A 17,591-nucleotide genomic window follows, 5' to 3' on the forward strand; every position below is an offset into this window, starting at 1 on the left:
TGGGGAGAGGTGAAATGGCTGTAGCAGTGGCATGTGTAGCATGGGACCCCTTGTTCCTGTCACATCCCATATGTCTGGCAATTCATCTCTCTCTTGATACCATCATCTCATCTCATAATTCATTATTTGTCTCCACGGCAGATGTACAGTATCTCTTACGTGATAACAATAAACAGAATTCGAAGAAATCCTATGATGTCATTACTTTAGTTTGAGTGTCTCATTTCCACTTTCCTGTGATTCCTTCAAAAACAGACGAATGAAACGCCCTGAAGGACCATCCGGGCTCTTTGTGTAAAAATTAAACATATTCCTCATTCTGCTCACAAACTCACGTCACGGCCGGAGAGATTAAATTTCATTTTAGATTAATGACTTTGCACATCGGAAGGTAATTAATCATTTGTTGGGTCCTTTCTTTGGCTCTCAGCACGCTTTGGCCCCACTCAGAGCCCCCCGCTCAAAAAACATCTTGACATTTTTGTAATTACACCTTTTCTCCCCGGCGCTCAGCGACTCAGCAGCTGTTGACAAACTGAGAGGTCATATTGCCTCAGCACAAATATAATAAAGCTGTGTGTTAGTCCGGTTCAGCCCAGCAGTTGCAAGAGTGACCATTTTTCAGCCTATAAATTTACTGTAAAGTTTTTAAGTACAGTTTTTATGTATATTACATTATCATTTAACATCTTGTGTAGAGATTTGAGCAGCGTCACCTGCTTCGTGTAAATAGTCACATGACCGCAGCTGTTACTGAAGTCTGATAAAAGAAAGGTTCTAGCATTGATATTTTATTTTGAAATAGTAAATGGTTTTTAACTTTTTGAGGTAAATGAGCGCCTTGAGTGAAACTTGACTTGAATGGTAATAGATTGGAAGTAACTATTTGAGTTCAATGCACTTTTTTCTCAACATTTGAGGTTAGAAAGACTTGATTTTCAATTTTCATTTAGTGCTCTTTACCATTTTCAGTCAAATATTTAAGTTGAGAAGACTCAAAGTTTGTCCAGTTCACTAACAAACACACAATGCAATACATTTGTTTATATTTTATTTACAAAAAAAACCACTTTCTTTCTTATTAACCAAAATATACAACTAAACCATTTCCATCCTAGAAAAATATTTTTGTATTTTGGAAGTGCAGGCACTGCACTACACTGAGGTTAACATGTCTTCTTCTCATGTTCCTCCAGGACAACAATGCCCTCCATGATGAGAGATACACTGGACCTTCCTTTAGGAAAGGAAAGGAGCTGATGCCGTCCCACAATTCCTTGCTGCAGCAATATTTAAAACAACACAACATTGCAGTCCCCCTCCAAATTAGGGAATGAACTAAAAACAATTCTTTACTTATCAAATGGTGAAAAAAAAGGACAAAACTCTCACATATATAGAAGAATAGAATTTATCCAGGCCCTTTACTCAGTTCTTTATTTTTTTATTGAATTATTACTTTAATGCCTCAACTCTTTCTATTTGTATATTTCTTTCATGTTTCATGGAAATTAATATTTATTGTCCATGTGTTGTAAAGTTGGTTTAAAATAAATCCTAGTCTGATCGCTTTCGGATCCTGTCATTATGAATTCTCCTTCACATCTTTCCTTGACCTCATGACGTTTTCCATCGAGGTCCAGGAAATGTGGTTAGGAAAGGAGATCTGTTTGACATTTCGACCGCGGCCTGGGAGTGACGACGCCATTGCTGACGTTTGTTTTTCTGCTGCAACCGTGGAGTTTTACCCGCAGAATGTCAGAGCAGAAAATAATTCAGGACTCCCATTAGAAGCAGGTGACACTGCTTTACAGTCATTAGTTTTGAAAAGGCTCCCTGTGTCGATGCTAAGTCTGGAATACTGATTTTGTTTTCCAGCTGCTCCAACTCCCACCCGGGTCACACAGCGCTGCAGACCAGATACATTTTTTTTTTTTTTTAAAGTTGTGCACCAAAAAAACAAAACACAAACCAACCACCAATGCAGCAAATTGAATATCAATGCATATGACCCCTATCAGCACTTCCCATAGGTGCAGACAATTATCTGACTAATTGTGAAAATGAACAGGCCCACACAAAAGAACATCACATGTATTCAAACAGACCTGCTCATTCAGCATGCAAAATTATGCATGCCGTAATTAATTTGCCATTAAGACTGGATTGATGTCGCCTTCATGATGCAGACTACCAAACCATAATTGCCTCTGGTGTTGCATTCACAGCTTTGCCTCATTACTGAAACAGATGCTAATTTGGCGGAGTGGCTTCAGGTTGACAGGTGTGTGAAGTGTGTGTGTCTCTGTGTGGTTGGCTCCGCTTGTGTTGCTGGGCGACATGTGAAGAGTTACTGCGGCAGGGAGACGACGGGTTGAAAAACACATCATATAATGAAACGACATGTTCATGAGGGAAAAAAAAAAAGTTGTTTTCCCTTTTTGGTGGAGGGTCTTTTAATCGTAATGAATGGTACAGAAAGTAATTGGTATGGGGGGGAAAGGGAGTTAATAGCTTGGGAAAACAAACCATTCTGATGAATTATTAAGCTGTTTAACTAAATGATTTGCTTTTGGACCTCTTAGTTTTTCCTGTTCTTCAATTCATTAGGTTGAAACTCTTTTTTTTGTGTGCATTTTTTTTATAATTCAAATGAAAAAGGATCATCCAAATGATTTAGAAGATATTCTTTTGACAATAAACCCCATCAATATATTTAGTGGCAACATCTTCAGCTATTTGAGAGAAACTAGACTCATAAAAACAAACATGAAAAACTACAAAATATATTTTTTTCTCCATCAGTTCAGTTCTTTCATGACACTAAAGTCTTTGTCTCTGTTTATGCAGTGGCCATGATCTCGACAGCTGGTGTATTTCACCACCTGTCCAGGATTGGCCGGTGAGTTTAGAGTCCACTGTCTCTCCTCCGACACTCACAGCTTCTCTTTCACATCTTCTTCGCCCGTTTCTTGGGTCTCTGGTTGAAGACGGGCGACGTGCCCATCAGGGAGTCAGGCGAATGCGAGGCATAGCTGCCGTCTGACGCAGCGCCTCCCGGTGAAGGTGCCATGGCTCCTCCCGATTCGCTCATGGTGGACATGGGCCCCCCCTCCTCGAAGACATCTCCGCCCAGGACACCGTGGTGATGGTGGTGGTGGTGGCCCGAGCCCTGGCCCTCCTCGCCGTCCTGCGGCTCCATTTTCACCTGCGGCCACAGAGGGGAGTTGTTGGCCCCGCCCCCACCTTAAAAGAAGAGAACAAATTGAGCAAAGATGATTTTCAACCACAAAAACAAATTCCCTGCATTAAAAAGTAAGGAAAGAAGGTAATTAAAAAATGCTAACGAGACGTGACAGATGCCATCTGGAATATTGTGTGGTTTTTATTCCAACTATATTTCACATAAAACCTGCTGCTTCATTCTGCAAAAAATGGTATTGGTTTAGAGGAAGGAGAAATATAACAGCTAGGAAAACTTTGACATCAATCCTTACGCATTCTTATCATGTGAATTAATTAAGGTGAGAGGTAGACAGTCGCAATTTCCAGGCTGTGTGGCTCATTCAAATATGACATGTAAGAGGCCTATGAAGGTGCCTTGTTTTGACTGATTTTGATAGATGCAGACAGTTGTGCCTGAGGTTTCATGACCTTGCAAGATCTGCTAAGAGTAAAAACTACGAGAGTAACATGCATCTAAAATATGGAGAGAGATGGAATGGTTTCATAGGGGTAAGAAAAGCAGTAAACAACACATTATCTATTTTATTTAAAGTGTTTTAAAGAGGTTTGTGGTCAGATGTCACTGTGGCAGGACGTGCTGAGTCAAGCTCAGTTTAATGGTCCGCAGACGACTGACTGCACCTATAGACTTGATGTAGATAATGTCTTAATAGCAAACAAGTATTGACTAAGTTATTTTTTATGATATCATTTACTCTCCTGCAGAAAAGTGAGCTGATAAAAACTAGGTCATGTTAACAACCTTATTGGAAACACTTTCTGAGGAGAAATCTTATTAGGAAGTGTCCTAGTAGGAAGCTGCTTACTGATTAAAATACACACAGCAATTTACTGAAGCCACGATGCTAAAAACAGAAGCTTTACCTGCTCCACTTGGTCACACAACATCCAACACTCAAGGTGTTACTCACACCAGACACCTCAGTAGGGAACTCTTCATGAAGGCAGAATATAAATGTGGACAGGAGTGCTGCTCTCACCTGAGGTGTGAGGAGAATGGTCACCATCCAGGCCTGAAGCCAGCCTTTCACCGTGGGCCCCGAGGACCCCCATAGGCAGAGCCTGGTCCCCAGAGGCCAGGTCGGCCTCAGGCTCCTCGCTAACAGGGAAGGAGATGTCACTCATGGGCTCCTCCTTAATCCTCGGGGGCTTGGAGTCCTCCAGAGCCTTCTCTGGGTTCACCAGCCGCTCGTATTCCTCCGACAGATCCTTACTGACCTAAAAAGGAAAAACTATTAGTCCTGTTTTTCTGGTGTAGGATAAAATGAGAACTGAGCCTGGATGACCCAGCCTTCAATATTAGTCTCCTCTGACCTAAAAAATATAGGTCAGTGGCTTCAGCTAAGAGACTTGTCAATATTCAAAATTTTTCTACGGAGTCTAAATAATGAGGTATAAAAGCGACATTGATCATCAACAGATCAGTTTCCTCACTTTCTGCTCTCCGCAGCTCTGATCACTTGTGTTTCTTTAAAAGTCCTGTTGGCATTGAGGACAGTGAATCTCTCACTTTGGCGTCTGTCTCACTTCCGAGCAGCTTGCACACAAGTTACCATACGGTCGATTGTTCTCACTCGTACAAAGTGCTTTATGCTTCCTGAGATGATTCAGCATGTTGTCCTGAAGCCATGACACTTTTTTACACTGCACTGTGCCAAAGATTATTATTTTCAGTACTGTTTAATTTGCAGATTATTTTAAAGGTCTAATTGTTTAGTCAATAAAATCTCAAAATATAGTAAAAATTATGATCAAATCCTCGTATTGGAGAAGCTTGGTTTGGTGTTTTTGGTTGATAAATTACATAAAATTGATACATTATTAAAATTGCACTTAACCAATGATAGTAATAGCACGAAACAACCTGCTGCTGGTATATGTCGTAGCTCCTCCTCTGCCATTTATACAATATTAACCAAATTGCCAAAAATGATCTTGAACACCACAAACAAACGAGGATAAAATATCATGGTAAATATAATTTTATGCCATGATTTCTACTGACGGGACAGATTAAAAGGAAAAACATGAATAAATGAGTGGAGAACATAACGAATGTAGATGCTTCCACACAGGTGCACTGCATTGTATAATTAAGCAGTTAACATCCCATCATGCTCTGTGGCAGGTATAAAAATGCCGAGCAGACCCAGCTGATTCTGTGTCTGTATCAAGATGACAAGAGGAAAAGATCTGAGTGACTTTGAAAGAGGGTTCATTGTCAGGGCACAGATGGCAGGAGCACAAGGGGAGAACAGTGCAGGTCTGAATGTGTGACCCCTACAGTGAGGGGATCATGTGGCTCTGTTATGCTATGAGGGGCATTTTGCTGGGATTGTTTGGGTCCACTTGTCCCCTTAGAGGGAGGGGTCACTGCAAATCAATCCAAAGTTGTTCTTCGTCCGATGATGAAACATTTCTATCGTGATGGGAGTGGTCTCTTCCAGGATGACAGTGTTCACTGAATGGTTTGATGAGTATGAACATGATGTGAATCATATGCTATGGCCTTCATAGTTGCCAGATCACAACCCAAGAAAACCTATAGGAAATGTAGGACTGACATGTTAGACAGCGCTCTCGACCACCATCATCAAATCACCAAAAGAGTGAATATCTTTGGGAAGAAAGGTGTTCATCCCCCTGTAGAGTTCAGACAGCTGTAGAATCAATGCCAAGGAGCACTGAAGCTGTTCTGGTGGCACCTGGAGGCCCAACAGACAATTTGTCACCTATCTGTACTTTTACTGACATATAATATATTTTCTGGAAATTCAAATGAGAAACAGTTAATGAAAAATGTAAACAGGCAGAAATGTCTATTTTGTCTAATTCGGTGGATTGTGTACACAACAAGTAAAGGTACTCCTTACTTAAATGCATAAATCTTGAAAAAATGTAATACTACTAGTCCCACTTACTGATTTGCAACATTGACAGTGACTCAATACATACACAGATATTAAAAGTGACAGATACACAGTATCAACAGTATGGCAAAATCTTGAACAGTTATGATTCAACCTCACCTGCAGCATGTAGCTGTGATAGTCTTTGATCCTCACTTGCCAGAAGCGCTGCAGGGCCAGCACGCTGCCGATGCCCACCTCATGGAACACTTGCTCCACCACGTCCGGGAAGGGACTTGCCCCTAACCGCGCCTCCCGATCCACCGCCACCCGCAGCAGGCGGGTGAGGCGCAGGTAATGCTCATGGACCAGGTCGGTCAGAGTCTCCAGCACACTCTCCTGAGCAGATTCAAAGCCAGCATGAGCCAGGACGGTGGCCACTGACTGATAGAGGAGCTGCCTGCAGGAGGGCCAACTCAGCTCTGTGACAGGCTCGCCTTTACCCCTTAAGATGGAAGAACCAGACAGGATAGAAGGAGATAAATGATACCTGCTTGCTAAATTAACTGAGATTATATCTGTGAAATTATAAACAAATTATAATATCTAAATTAAAACTCTGATGCCCTCAATAGATATGGATGGTATTTAATTACAAAAAAGGGCTCCAATCTTATCTCAGCCACACAGCCAGAGTAACTTACTTATAAAAGTCACTTTCAGGGTCACTGTGGCGGAGCTGGAAGGGTTGCCGTGGGGCTTTGCTGTCCACAGGTAACAGATCATCTGGCATGACAGGTGGGGTGGGAGGACGTAGTGGGAAGTTGGTATCAGCCTCCTCCATCCTGCTGCCCCCTTCAGATGACGCTGAGCTCTGACCCTGAGCTTGAGCCTGGGCCGCTGCCAAGAGGCCACGGAGGCGGCGAGCATGCTGACAAAGCTGCACAGTGTGGATGGTGAGGCTGCAGGGTTCTGAGGGGATGTCTAACATTGTGGTGGGCCGCGGACGCTGGGCTGAGGGCTGGTGCAGGGGAGGGTCCTGCATCTCCACAGAGCGAAACTCACGTTGGAGCAAGTCAAAGGAGCTGCGGCTGGGAGGCGCCCCTGCAGGTCCAGGGATCTCTCCCCAGTAACGCATCATGATGAGCGATCAAAGACACAAGGCTGATTCAAACCGGCATCAAGTCTGAAAATTGTAAAGAGGGAGAGGTGAGAAAAGTCAGTGATCATCGCAGATATTAACATTTTCAGTGGAGTATTGATTCAGATTTTTACACACACACCTTCAATTAACTTTAAAATACTTAATAGTTCTTTTTGCTTATAAGATAGTTTAAAATGTGAAGTTTTAGCTGTTTCAGGTTGGCAGCTTAGCCCCAACTGCCAAAGTAATGACGGCCAAATACTAATAGCTGCGCAATTTAATACCATTTGTATATGGCAAACATACACAAACCATGGATCGTGCTTTAAATGTTGTCTCATGATCACCTCGGCATAAATAAATAAAAATATTAGCAATAATAATCAGGTGACACTACTTTTAACAAGAAGGAAGACAGCAGGAAGAGTATTTTGAATGTATAGGAACGGCTGTTAGGTGTATCCCGAATTGAAGATTGCATTATTTGATTGAGTTACACTCTGAAATCAAAGTTTAACAGGAATTTCTATTTGGCGAATAGCAAGACAACATAAAAAGTCAGGTGTCTGACTGGAGTTTTGCACTACGGGAACACACAAGAGAAAACGCATTAGCATTAACTCTGACTCATGAGGGAGCAACGACAACAAGCCAGCTAGCTAACGATAAGTACCTTGCATGCATGCTTAGGCAGTTAAACTGTACAATATTTAAGTTAAAAAAAGACTACTGTAACTTACATTAAACAGAGATGGCTGAAACGTCTGTTGATAATTGGAGCCAATTGCCCTTGTATTTTTGGAGGAAGTTGCACAGGATGTAAACTTTCTCGTCCGTTTTGCAAAAAACTCGGGTAAATAGCTGAGGAAGATGTTTTGTTCCGCACCAAACTACTCATTTTGAGTAGAATAAAATTAATTAATACGCTGTGCAGTTTTATTATAAATAGCTTTTCGCCACATTTCTCTGGAACATATCCTTTATTAAATTATTATTAACTGCTTTAAAAGTTTTGCTGAGGCTCAAAAGACCCGGGCACATTTTATAGTTGCACCAAATAAACATGGACGCCTCCCAGCCGTTAGACGTGAGCGTGAAAAATACAGATGAAGAAATGAGCTCTTCACTGGAAACGGACGGATGCTCCGCCACCGATAATGGTGGCGAACTCGAAAAGAAAGACTCGCCTAGAACCGAACCAGAAACAGAGGACCCGTTTAAGAAACCGGCTCTTATCGCTGCGCCTTCTCTCGCCAACAAACGCGGTAACGTCGCTGCTTCTTCTAAACCAACAGCAGCTGAAACTAAAAGTGTGAAAGAAAATAACAAAGATGAAATTATAGACACTACCAGCGACTCGTCCTCGGGTCCTCTTAATGAAAATGAAACCCAGGGTGAACGTCAAGAACAGGACAAAAAAGGCGAAAAAGATAGGGATGTTCCTCCTGTCAAAATCAAACCAGATACCAAACCCCGGGTGCTTCCTGCGAAAGGGCCCCCAGCTGGCAAATTTCCCCCTCTACCATACACAGAGCCACCGTGGGGTGGCAGGGCCTCAGATATTCCGTATGCTCTTGAAATCCTCAAAAACGGGGCCATAGTGGACAAGTTACCCCTCACTCACAGGAGTTTCTTCGTGGTTGGACGTTTACCTGTGTGTGACGTGTCTCTAGAGCATCCCTCCATCTCCAGGTACCACGCAGTGATTCAGTTTCGCGGACAGGCCGGAGAGGGGGAGTCTGTTGGAGAAGAGAGGGGCTTTTACATCCACGACCTGGGCAGCACGCACGGCACCGTGGTGAACAAGAATAAGATCCCCCCGAAGACCTACATCAGACTCCGCGTGGGGCACGTGTTAAAGTTTGGGGGGAGCACAAGACTTTTCATCCTGCAGGTAAGTCATGATGTGGACACCCATCACACCTGCACTTCAAATACTGACGGTATTACTTCATGATCACACACAGCTATAATTTAACTCGTATGTTAAAGCAAGAATGGCTTTTAAACTCCATTCAGCTAGTAAAATAGAATTCACAAATTATATTTGAGACTGATTTTGGCATTACAGATATTTACTCAGATACTATCTTTCCCATTATTTATTTTTATTTTATTTATATTTGTTTATTTTTAAATCTGCTTGGATTACAATAATTATTTAAATTGCCATTTAATCAGATTATTATTTTCTTGATTAATGGATTTATTGTTTAATCTTTAGTGTCCAAAATGAGTGAAAATGGCCATCACAATTTTCTGAAGCCAATGCTGACATGTTCAATCTGGAAGTAGTGATGCATGCTCTGACTTTTTCTTTGCCAAGGCCAATTCCAATTCCTAAACTGATGGTATATACACTGCCAATACACAGTACAGAATGTACCTGGCATGCAGGGATAGATAACGCCAATATGTGCACAACGGATTGCTTTGGCACTAAAAGAATATGTAAATATATATAGATATGAATGAATGTGTCCAGCAGTGGAACGACAGGATTTCATAATCACATTAATGAAGAACCTGTTTTTATCTGCTTTGTCACATCTGGCCAATATTCAACTGGTGTAGGTCTGTGTCAGTGCCAATACCAACCCGGTGGATCTGCTTCTCTAACAGGAAGCTTAGAGCAAAGTCAGACAGGTCTAAACTGAAAGTTCTGATGATTTTAGGGAGAAACCATGGCAGGATTTTTAATTTCTGTGTCTGTTCCAACCACTGCATTGAGCAAATGTTATAATGTTATTTAAATCAAATAGAATTAATTGATTAAAACACTTTTTTAATCAGTAAACTACATTTTATAAGTTTTTGTTTAGAAAGTATGATTCATCACTTTGTATGAAGGCATGCATGATTGAACTATTGTATCATGTATAAGCCCGATAGGAAGCTGCAGCAGAGGAGTCAAAACTTAAGTTATTTTTCTGCCTGGTTATGCCAAAATGGCAGATTACTTCATGGGTGTATCTGTCAGTTGACAGAAAATTAATTATTTCAGTCATTTATCAAGCGAATTTGTCAGTGAAACCACTTAGTATGGAATTTGGAACTGCCTACTAATTTATATATATATATAATATATATTCTTATACATACAATTTTTTCCTATAAATTTAACATGAAATGAATAATCATTCTTCCATAAAACACTATTCAATGATGTTAATTCAAAAAAGAAAGAAAAGCCCAAAGTCTTCATCTTCACTCTCCTTTCACAGGGTCCAGAGTTTGATGAGGAAGAGGAGTCTGAACTAACAGTGACAGAGCTGAGGGAGCGTGCCCAGAAACAGAAAGCAGAGCTGGAGAAGAGGATGATGGGAGATGGTTCTGATGATGACGACGATGATGAGAAGGAGGAAAAGGAGGAGGGCGGGGAAGGCGAAAGCAACAAGTGCCAGAGCAAACAGTCAAACGAAGATTCAGGCTGCTCGTGGGGAATGGGTGAGCTTTTCTGCTGGTTCTAGGATTACACTACAGTGTGTTACGTGTCAGCTGTGTCGACATACTGCTGTGTTGTCGTCTCAAGTGAGCTGGTATAAAACGTTCTCGCAGGGCGAGTAACTGAGGAAGCAAGTTAATCCCTTAGTTCTCTCCTTTCCTTTCACTCCATCTGTCCCTGTAAATTCGCCCTGCAGCCGAGGAGGTTGTTCCAGAGGAAGACGAGAACGAGGAAAACCCTTTCTCAACAGAGTTCCACGAGGATCAGGAGGCTGCATACCTGAAAGACCCCAAGAAAGCTTTGCAGGGCTTCTATGACAGGGAAGGTGAGGAGACATCAGGTTTTATGAGATGCAGAAGAAAAACTGGATGTGTATCTTGAATTGCCTGACTGACTTTTGACATCCTTTGTCTTAGGGGAGGAACTGGAGTTTGAGTATGAAGACAAAAACCACGGCAGCTGGTTGTGCAGAATAAAGTAAGAGACACGTGTTTGACATCAAAAAGGTTAAATAGTGTGTGGATGTGGTGCAGAGTGTCAGAGTCTGTGATGATTTATCCGTCAGGCTGCCGGTGGATGACGCCATGGGCCGACAGCTGGTTGCCGAGGTGACGCACACAGGGAAGAAGAAAGAAGCGGCCATCCAGTGCTGTCTGGAAGCCTGTCGAATGCTGGAGGCCAGAGGGCTGCTGCGCCAGGAAGCAGGTGGGAACTCAGCCCCACTGGGAATGTCTGAAATTGGAATCTGGAGAAGAGGTTACAGCATGTTGTCATAAGGATAAGAGTTTTCCCTGTTTTACATCCTATTTCCAGTGTCCCGTAAACGCAAGAAGAAGAACTGGGAAGATGAGGACTACTACGACAGCGATGACGACACCTTCCTGGATCGAACTGGCACTGTGGAGAGGAAGAGGCAAGAGCGAATGAAAAAGGCTGGAAAGATTGAGGAGCAGCCAGAGACCTATGAATCTTTGGTAAACATCTGCTGGCACTTTTAAACACAATTGGGGAATATTGCAATATTTTGATTCAGTTCCATGACATGAACAGGAGAAATAGGACGCAGTGACTCTAGATCAGCCTCCTTTTTATTTGTCACTTTAGAATCTTCACTACTGCCTTTTTTTTTTTACACTTGTTGCTGTGGTCAGCATCAATATTGTGCTGAGAATTCACAAAGGGTGTGTAATTTGCTGAACAGAAACTAAACACATATCATCATATCTAATGATAAAAATGCTGACACACTCACGTGTAGCAGATCTAATACTTACCACGTTCACCAGCTTCGCATGTTAGCATTAGCACCTTCTATAGACCAGAATATGTAGCAACATCAACAGATGGAGTTTTTCCTCCTGTTACAACTGTAAATGTTAATATGGTGAAATACCACACACTCCTCCACCTTATAAAACCACACACTGTGAAAACCACACACCAGGTGTTTGTTGCTCCGCTCCAAAGTAATGAATAACATATATAAATGCAGGTGTTCTCTGTAAGGTGAGAGGAGCTGCTGTTTCTACTGAATGTGACAGAAAAATCTATTATCCCTTTTATCTATTATTTCTATTTCATCTTTTATACTCAACAAGTCTTTAATGTAAGGTGTGTTGATTTAAATGTTCATGTATTCTATTTTACTGTAGGTGGCCAAACTGTCAGAGGTGGAGAAGGAGCTGGAGGACACTCAGAAAAAGCTCAGTGCTGGTAGAGGAGGTGAGTCACCATCACCTGTGTCACATGCCTCTTCACCTATAAATATATGTTCTCCCTGTGTTATTCTATGTTTCATTCCTCCTTTTAGACTCCTCTGGCTCTTCCACGGAGGACCCACTGGACGCTTTTATGACTGCAGTAAAAAGCGAGGCAGCGATGGACGCTGTGGAGCGCAGGAAGCTTCACGTTCACGTAGCAGACTTACGCAGAGACGCCCAGCGACTTCGCAAACTGGTCGAACTCACAAAGCCTGCACAGATGCCGTCGCTGCTGCCGAGGTTAGACACACATACTACAGCTCCAAAACCCAGAAATCCTCCTGAAATATCAGCGACTTTTACATGTAGGTTATGTGAAGGAAAAAAAGTCTGAGACTGTGTTTAACATCTTCTTTGAAACATTCTCTGGAGTTAAATTTTTATTCCAATATATATTGGACCACATTTAAATGCTTAAAAGATGTCTTGATGTGCGTTGATGATGTAGCGGCGGCACAGAGACAGAGAAGCTTAAGAAGACCTTACCGCTCTTTGGAGCCATGAAGGGAGGAAGCAAATTCAAACTGAAGACTGGCACCATTGGGGTAGGTGTTGTTTCTTATGGTTTTAACTTACGTTTAATCATTTGAGACTTAAATGTTGCATTTGTACTAGAGTTGTTCTGCTTCAGATACAAAAATCAAAAATGACCCCAACACTGCTTAAAATTTGGTATCGGGAATCGGCAAATAAGCAGGTCTATGCACCGATTCAGTAATGCGTAATGTATTAATAAATTTCACACCCAGATAAAATCAATTCCTCTTTGCCGTTCTTAAACAGTAGCCTACACAGGAAGTTGCACTGCGACAACGACTGTTTGAGCAATTTGGCAACATGATACACTGGAAAGTCCCACCAGCAAAAAGGCAAAGTGTTCTGAATGCAAGGCTTTAATTTCAACATGTTACAACGACTAGTGTAGGAAGTATTATTTATTTATTTCAGGATTTGTTTTAATGGCTTACAGTCAAATTAGATAATAAAAGAAAGACTATGATATTCATGTATCTGTTCATGTTTTATAAAGGATTTAATCTGAGCAGTCATATCACATCCATACAGGGTCACTAGAAAAGTTGTCACATTTTTTTTTTAATGCGTTGGTATCGGCTGATGCAACAAGTTCAGGTGTCGGGAAGGAAAAAACGGTATCAGAGCATCACTAATTTTTTTTTTACTAAGCCTCTTTCTCTCTGCCGTTGATGTTTTTGTTCTCTCTCTAGAAGTTGCCTCCGAAGAGGCCGAATTTGCCTGCAGAGCTCTTCAATATGAAAGAACTTCCACCTGGTGAAGAGGAGGAAGAAGAAGAAGAAGAAGAGGAAGAGGCAGGGAAAAATGAGGATAATGATGATAAACAGTGTACCAGTATTGCTGAGTCTAATGATGACTCTGAAGAGTCCAGTGCATCCATGAGTCAAGAGAGCGCTCCCTCGGGCCAGCGAAGACGGAAGCCAGTACAGTCCCATGAGCTGAAAGGTAAAAGAACTGTTACTGTCGGAGGAAGCAGGGGATAAGGAGGAATCATGCATTTTGGTTTTCTGACTTCTTTGTAGTATGTTCACAAGTTTTGATGATGATGATGATGATGATGATGATGATGATGATGATGATGGTGCCTTATAATGCCACTGGGTGGCAGTAGATCTTTTATACATACAAACAGCATACTGTCTACTTTGTGTGCTTCCATATGCAGACATAGATCATAAAATTCAATTATGAAGCAGTGGCCGGCTTAGATCAACTCTTATATTTTATTTTTGTATTTTTGGTACAAAGTCAGGTAACATCTGTCCTTATGACCCACATCTGTACCATCACAGGATCTATTTTAACCTTAAAGATTAGAATCCATATGGCACTTTATATTTCTTGTTTGTGTGTTTTCATGTCAGAGCAAAGCAGCAAACAGAGGGGAGGTGGGGAGTGTGCTGAAGCGGTGGAGCAGGTAGCCGAGCACAAGAGCAACAAGGCCGCGGCACTGAGTCCAAGTGGGTGATGTGTCTTATTGTTTCCATATTAATCTGCGCTCTCTCAAGTGTTGGTTACTGTGCATCAGTGGTGAGGGGAGTATTCAGATCATTTATTTAAGGAGCAGTACTGCAATGTAAAAATAATCCTCAAGTCCCATATTCAAAATTTGAATTTTCAGCCACAAAATTACTCAAAAGTAGTCGTTTCCAAATGACATGTGCCAGTGTTTTATTGTTGTATGATTGCATCATTAATAATGACACATTAACATGTAAGCAGAAATTTGTAGTTGTAGTTGTAGCTGGTCAAGGTGTAGCTAATTTTCATGTTTTAAAATTGGTAATTTAATAGTGGATCAAAATACGATATTTCCCAAAGAGTGAAAGTATCTCAAAATTGTTGTATAAAAAAATATTAGTGTTGTACGTATTATTATTATTGTCTCTCAGTGGCATTGGTGCACTGTAATCTTTAATGTACTGTACCTCCGTTTCCACAGAGTCCAAAGCAGAAGGTGACAGAGAGGCAGCAGCTGAGCCCAGTTCCAGAAAGAAGAAGAAAGTGATGGGCCCCAGCAGGGTAGGTCCTCACACACACACAGGAGTAAACATTCAGATGTATCATACAGAAAAAGTGTGACATAAATTGAATCTCCTCATGGTGTGTCTTCATAGCCCCCAGTGCAGCTCTCAGGACAGTATCCAGAGGACGACCCTGATTATTCAGTGTGGATGCCTCCTGCAGGTAAACAACTGGACAGTATAACCTTAACCCTGTTGCTCTTTGTTCTGATTAGTAGAATAGACGTTCTTTCTCCGAATCTTAAGACTTTTTGCCAGAGTGAGCTAGAATCCAAACATGTATCAAGTCTATGCAGAATGAAAAGCAGGGACTTAGGACAGCTGGTCACAGCAGCAGCGCTACTCTCATACTTTTACAACAAAGTAATTGCCTTCTAGTGCGTCTTGACAAACACTCATTGACGCTGATAAACGTGCGTGTTCCTGGGCTACGGAGCTCAGGAATGAAAGGAAGGGGGGAGGCAAATATTTTTTAAGGATACTGTGAGAGGAAGAAAACACGGTCTCATGGTCCATTTGTGCAGCCAAAATTGCAGGGACATTTTCATTGTTCACTAAGGAATGCAGATCAAAGTCACTTAAAAATGATAAGATAAGCTGGAGTAAAATAAACTTTGAAATGGCTGCCAGACTGAGTTTGGATTCAGAGTCAAGACTAATTGCACTGTATAATTTAAGCATCACAATTGGTTTGATCAGGAGCTAGCAGAAAACTTTAACGTAATCCCAAAATGTGTGCGTGTGTGCGTGTCCTTTTGATGCTCAAACTTTCTTTTCTTCACTCGTAGGTCAGACTGGAGATGGCCGCACACACCTTAATGACAAGTATGGCTACTGAGGGAAAACATAAGAGAGCTCTTCAGCTTCCACTCCACCAGCTTTTATACTTCAGATAATACCTGCAACACAAAGGCCTCTGGTCTCCTCAGCTCTGACCATTAACCCCCTCCACCCATCCCAGTCCCTCTGTGTGTGGTTCAGCTTAGAAAAACGAGGAGCTTGGAACCGACCAGGGACAGGCAGCGAGGATGCTGCTGCACCCTCTGATTCATCTCTTGAAGATTTTTGAATTTGCGGACTGATAAACAAAGAGCACACCATTCCAATTCACATTAAATGGGCAGTCAGCCTGCTGGCACTTTTCCCTGCGATCAAGACGGGTGGCACCTGAACTTTTTATTTGAATTCTATACAATCAAGCAGAAAACGGAAAGTGAGAGCGAAGGAGCAGTAACTGATCTCAACTCAGTTTTTCTGGTCTTTGGCTGCTCCTCTTGCAGTTAAATCCACCTGACATCCAATCTGTGTCCCTCCTCTGTTTGGCTTCAGTCGATCTCGCTGGCATAACCTTTTTTTTTTTTTTTTTTTTTTCCAAAGGAGAGTGTGTAACAGGGAGGGAGAAAGAGGGAGAGCATTGAAGCAGCTTTTCTGACCATCTGGACACTTGGATGGCTTACTGGATGAAACACAAGCTGATAATGACTCAACCTAAGTGGAGTGTGTGTCTTGTGTCTACACCGACACACAGACACACACACACACATGCATAGCCCAACCTCCTCAAAGTTCTCTTTTTAACATGATTGTCTTTATGAGCGAGTCAGCTACTGGGGTGTTTGCCTAGAGCAGGATTCCTCGCTCTGTGAAATCCCACTCAGTGCTGTTCTCTTGGTTTACTGCCATACGTTCCATCCTCTTTCCTGTTGTCTATTCTCGAAACACAAAGTAAAGAAGCTGTATTTTGTTATATAAATGTATAATAAAAGTGTCTGTACATAACCTCTGAGTTGTTTACTCTTACTCCCTTAACTTTGACCTGATTATACCCTCTTACAGCCACTCTCCTCTAAATTTTCCAGCCATCCTTCCTCTGCTGTTCTTCTTCACACGCAACCTCGTTCTGACGTCAGACTGTCTTTTTCCTCTCTTTCAAGCTCTCTCTCTCACACAGGATTTCTCAGGGTATGATCTGGCACAAAGAGGCTTGTGGTCTTGGCTGTGGCTCTTTGCTGTGATGTTCTGTGCTGTGACCTACTAATCACAAATGGAAAACATGGTCCCCTCTGCCTCAAACGCAACTACAAATGGTATTGACATATTATCACCACATAAAGTTGTCGTGGGGCACAGGTTAGCAGGTTAACAGTTGCCTACTTACACATCCAGAGACAGGCATTCAATTGAAAGTCCAAAGAGTCCAGTTCAACAAACTTTCCTCAAGCAAAGAGTTTAGGGAGGGATTATAAATGAGACCTTTCTCTATATAACAATATAATAACTATGTTCTTATATCATTTCAAGGAAAATAACAGCTGTAATAAGTAATAACTACATAGCAGAGGGCTTTGGTAGAATATAATAAAGTGCTTCATTTTACAAAATGAACAGCTTTAACTCCTTTTCTCTTTTTCTCTCTTTCTTTCCTTCTTCTATCCCACTTTCCTCACTTATTTCGCTGATGACGTCGCTCGCATGTTTGTGTCTCACTCAGTGACTTGATTTGTAGTAATTGGCTGAGTAGCATCATGACCAGTGCCTTAGAAGCCAGAAAAGCTGTGCTGGTCAAAATGGACACGTTCTGGTAAAATT

At 41.8% G+C, this 17,591-nt stretch overlaps 2 protein-coding genes across 2 annotated transcripts; one reads left to right on the top strand and one right to left on the bottom strand.

Moving 5' to 3' along the window:
• Positions 1 to 1,034: 1,034 nt before the first annotated feature.
• On the bottom strand, positions 1,035 to 7,307 carry supt7l (SPT7 like, STAGA complex subunit gamma). The gene is made up of 4 exons (XM_056394248.1): positions 6,800 to 7,307; positions 6,276 to 6,600; positions 4,227 to 4,464; positions 1,035 to 3,246 (listed from the first exon to the last, which is right to left on the bottom strand). Exons 1-4 carry the CDS (start codon positions 7,234 to 7,236, stop codon positions 2,951 to 2,953), a joined length of 1,296 nt encoding a protein of 431 aa, XP_056250223.1. The 5' UTR covers positions 7,237 to 7,307; the 3' UTR covers positions 1,035 to 2,950.
• Positions 7,308 to 8,128: 821 nt separating this feature from the next.
• Positions 8,129 to 16,781, top strand: slc4a1ap (solute carrier family 4 member 1 adaptor protein). The gene is made up of 14 exons (XM_056392941.1): positions 8,129 to 9,133; positions 10,464 to 10,686; positions 10,881 to 11,009; positions 11,101 to 11,161; positions 11,250 to 11,389; positions 11,498 to 11,658; positions 12,337 to 12,406; positions 12,495 to 12,684; positions 12,893 to 12,989; positions 13,671 to 13,923; positions 14,343 to 14,438; positions 14,921 to 15,000; positions 15,096 to 15,165; positions 15,791 to 16,781. The coding sequence occupies exons 1-14, from the start codon at positions 8,303 to 8,305 to the stop codon at positions 15,838 to 15,840; spliced, it is 2,451 nt and encodes an 816-aa protein (XP_056248916.1). The 5' UTR covers positions 8,129 to 8,302; the 3' UTR covers positions 15,841 to 16,781.
• The last annotated feature ends 810 nt before the right edge of the window (positions 16,782 to 17,591 follow it).

The sequence above is a fragment of the Seriola aureovittata genome, chromosome 13 (assembly GCF_021018895.1).
Source record: "Seriola aureovittata isolate HTS-2021-v1 ecotype China chromosome 13, ASM2101889v1, whole genome shotgun sequence".
Lineage (NCBI taxonomy): Eukaryota > Metazoa > Chordata > Actinopteri > Carangiformes > Carangidae > Seriola > Seriola aureovittata.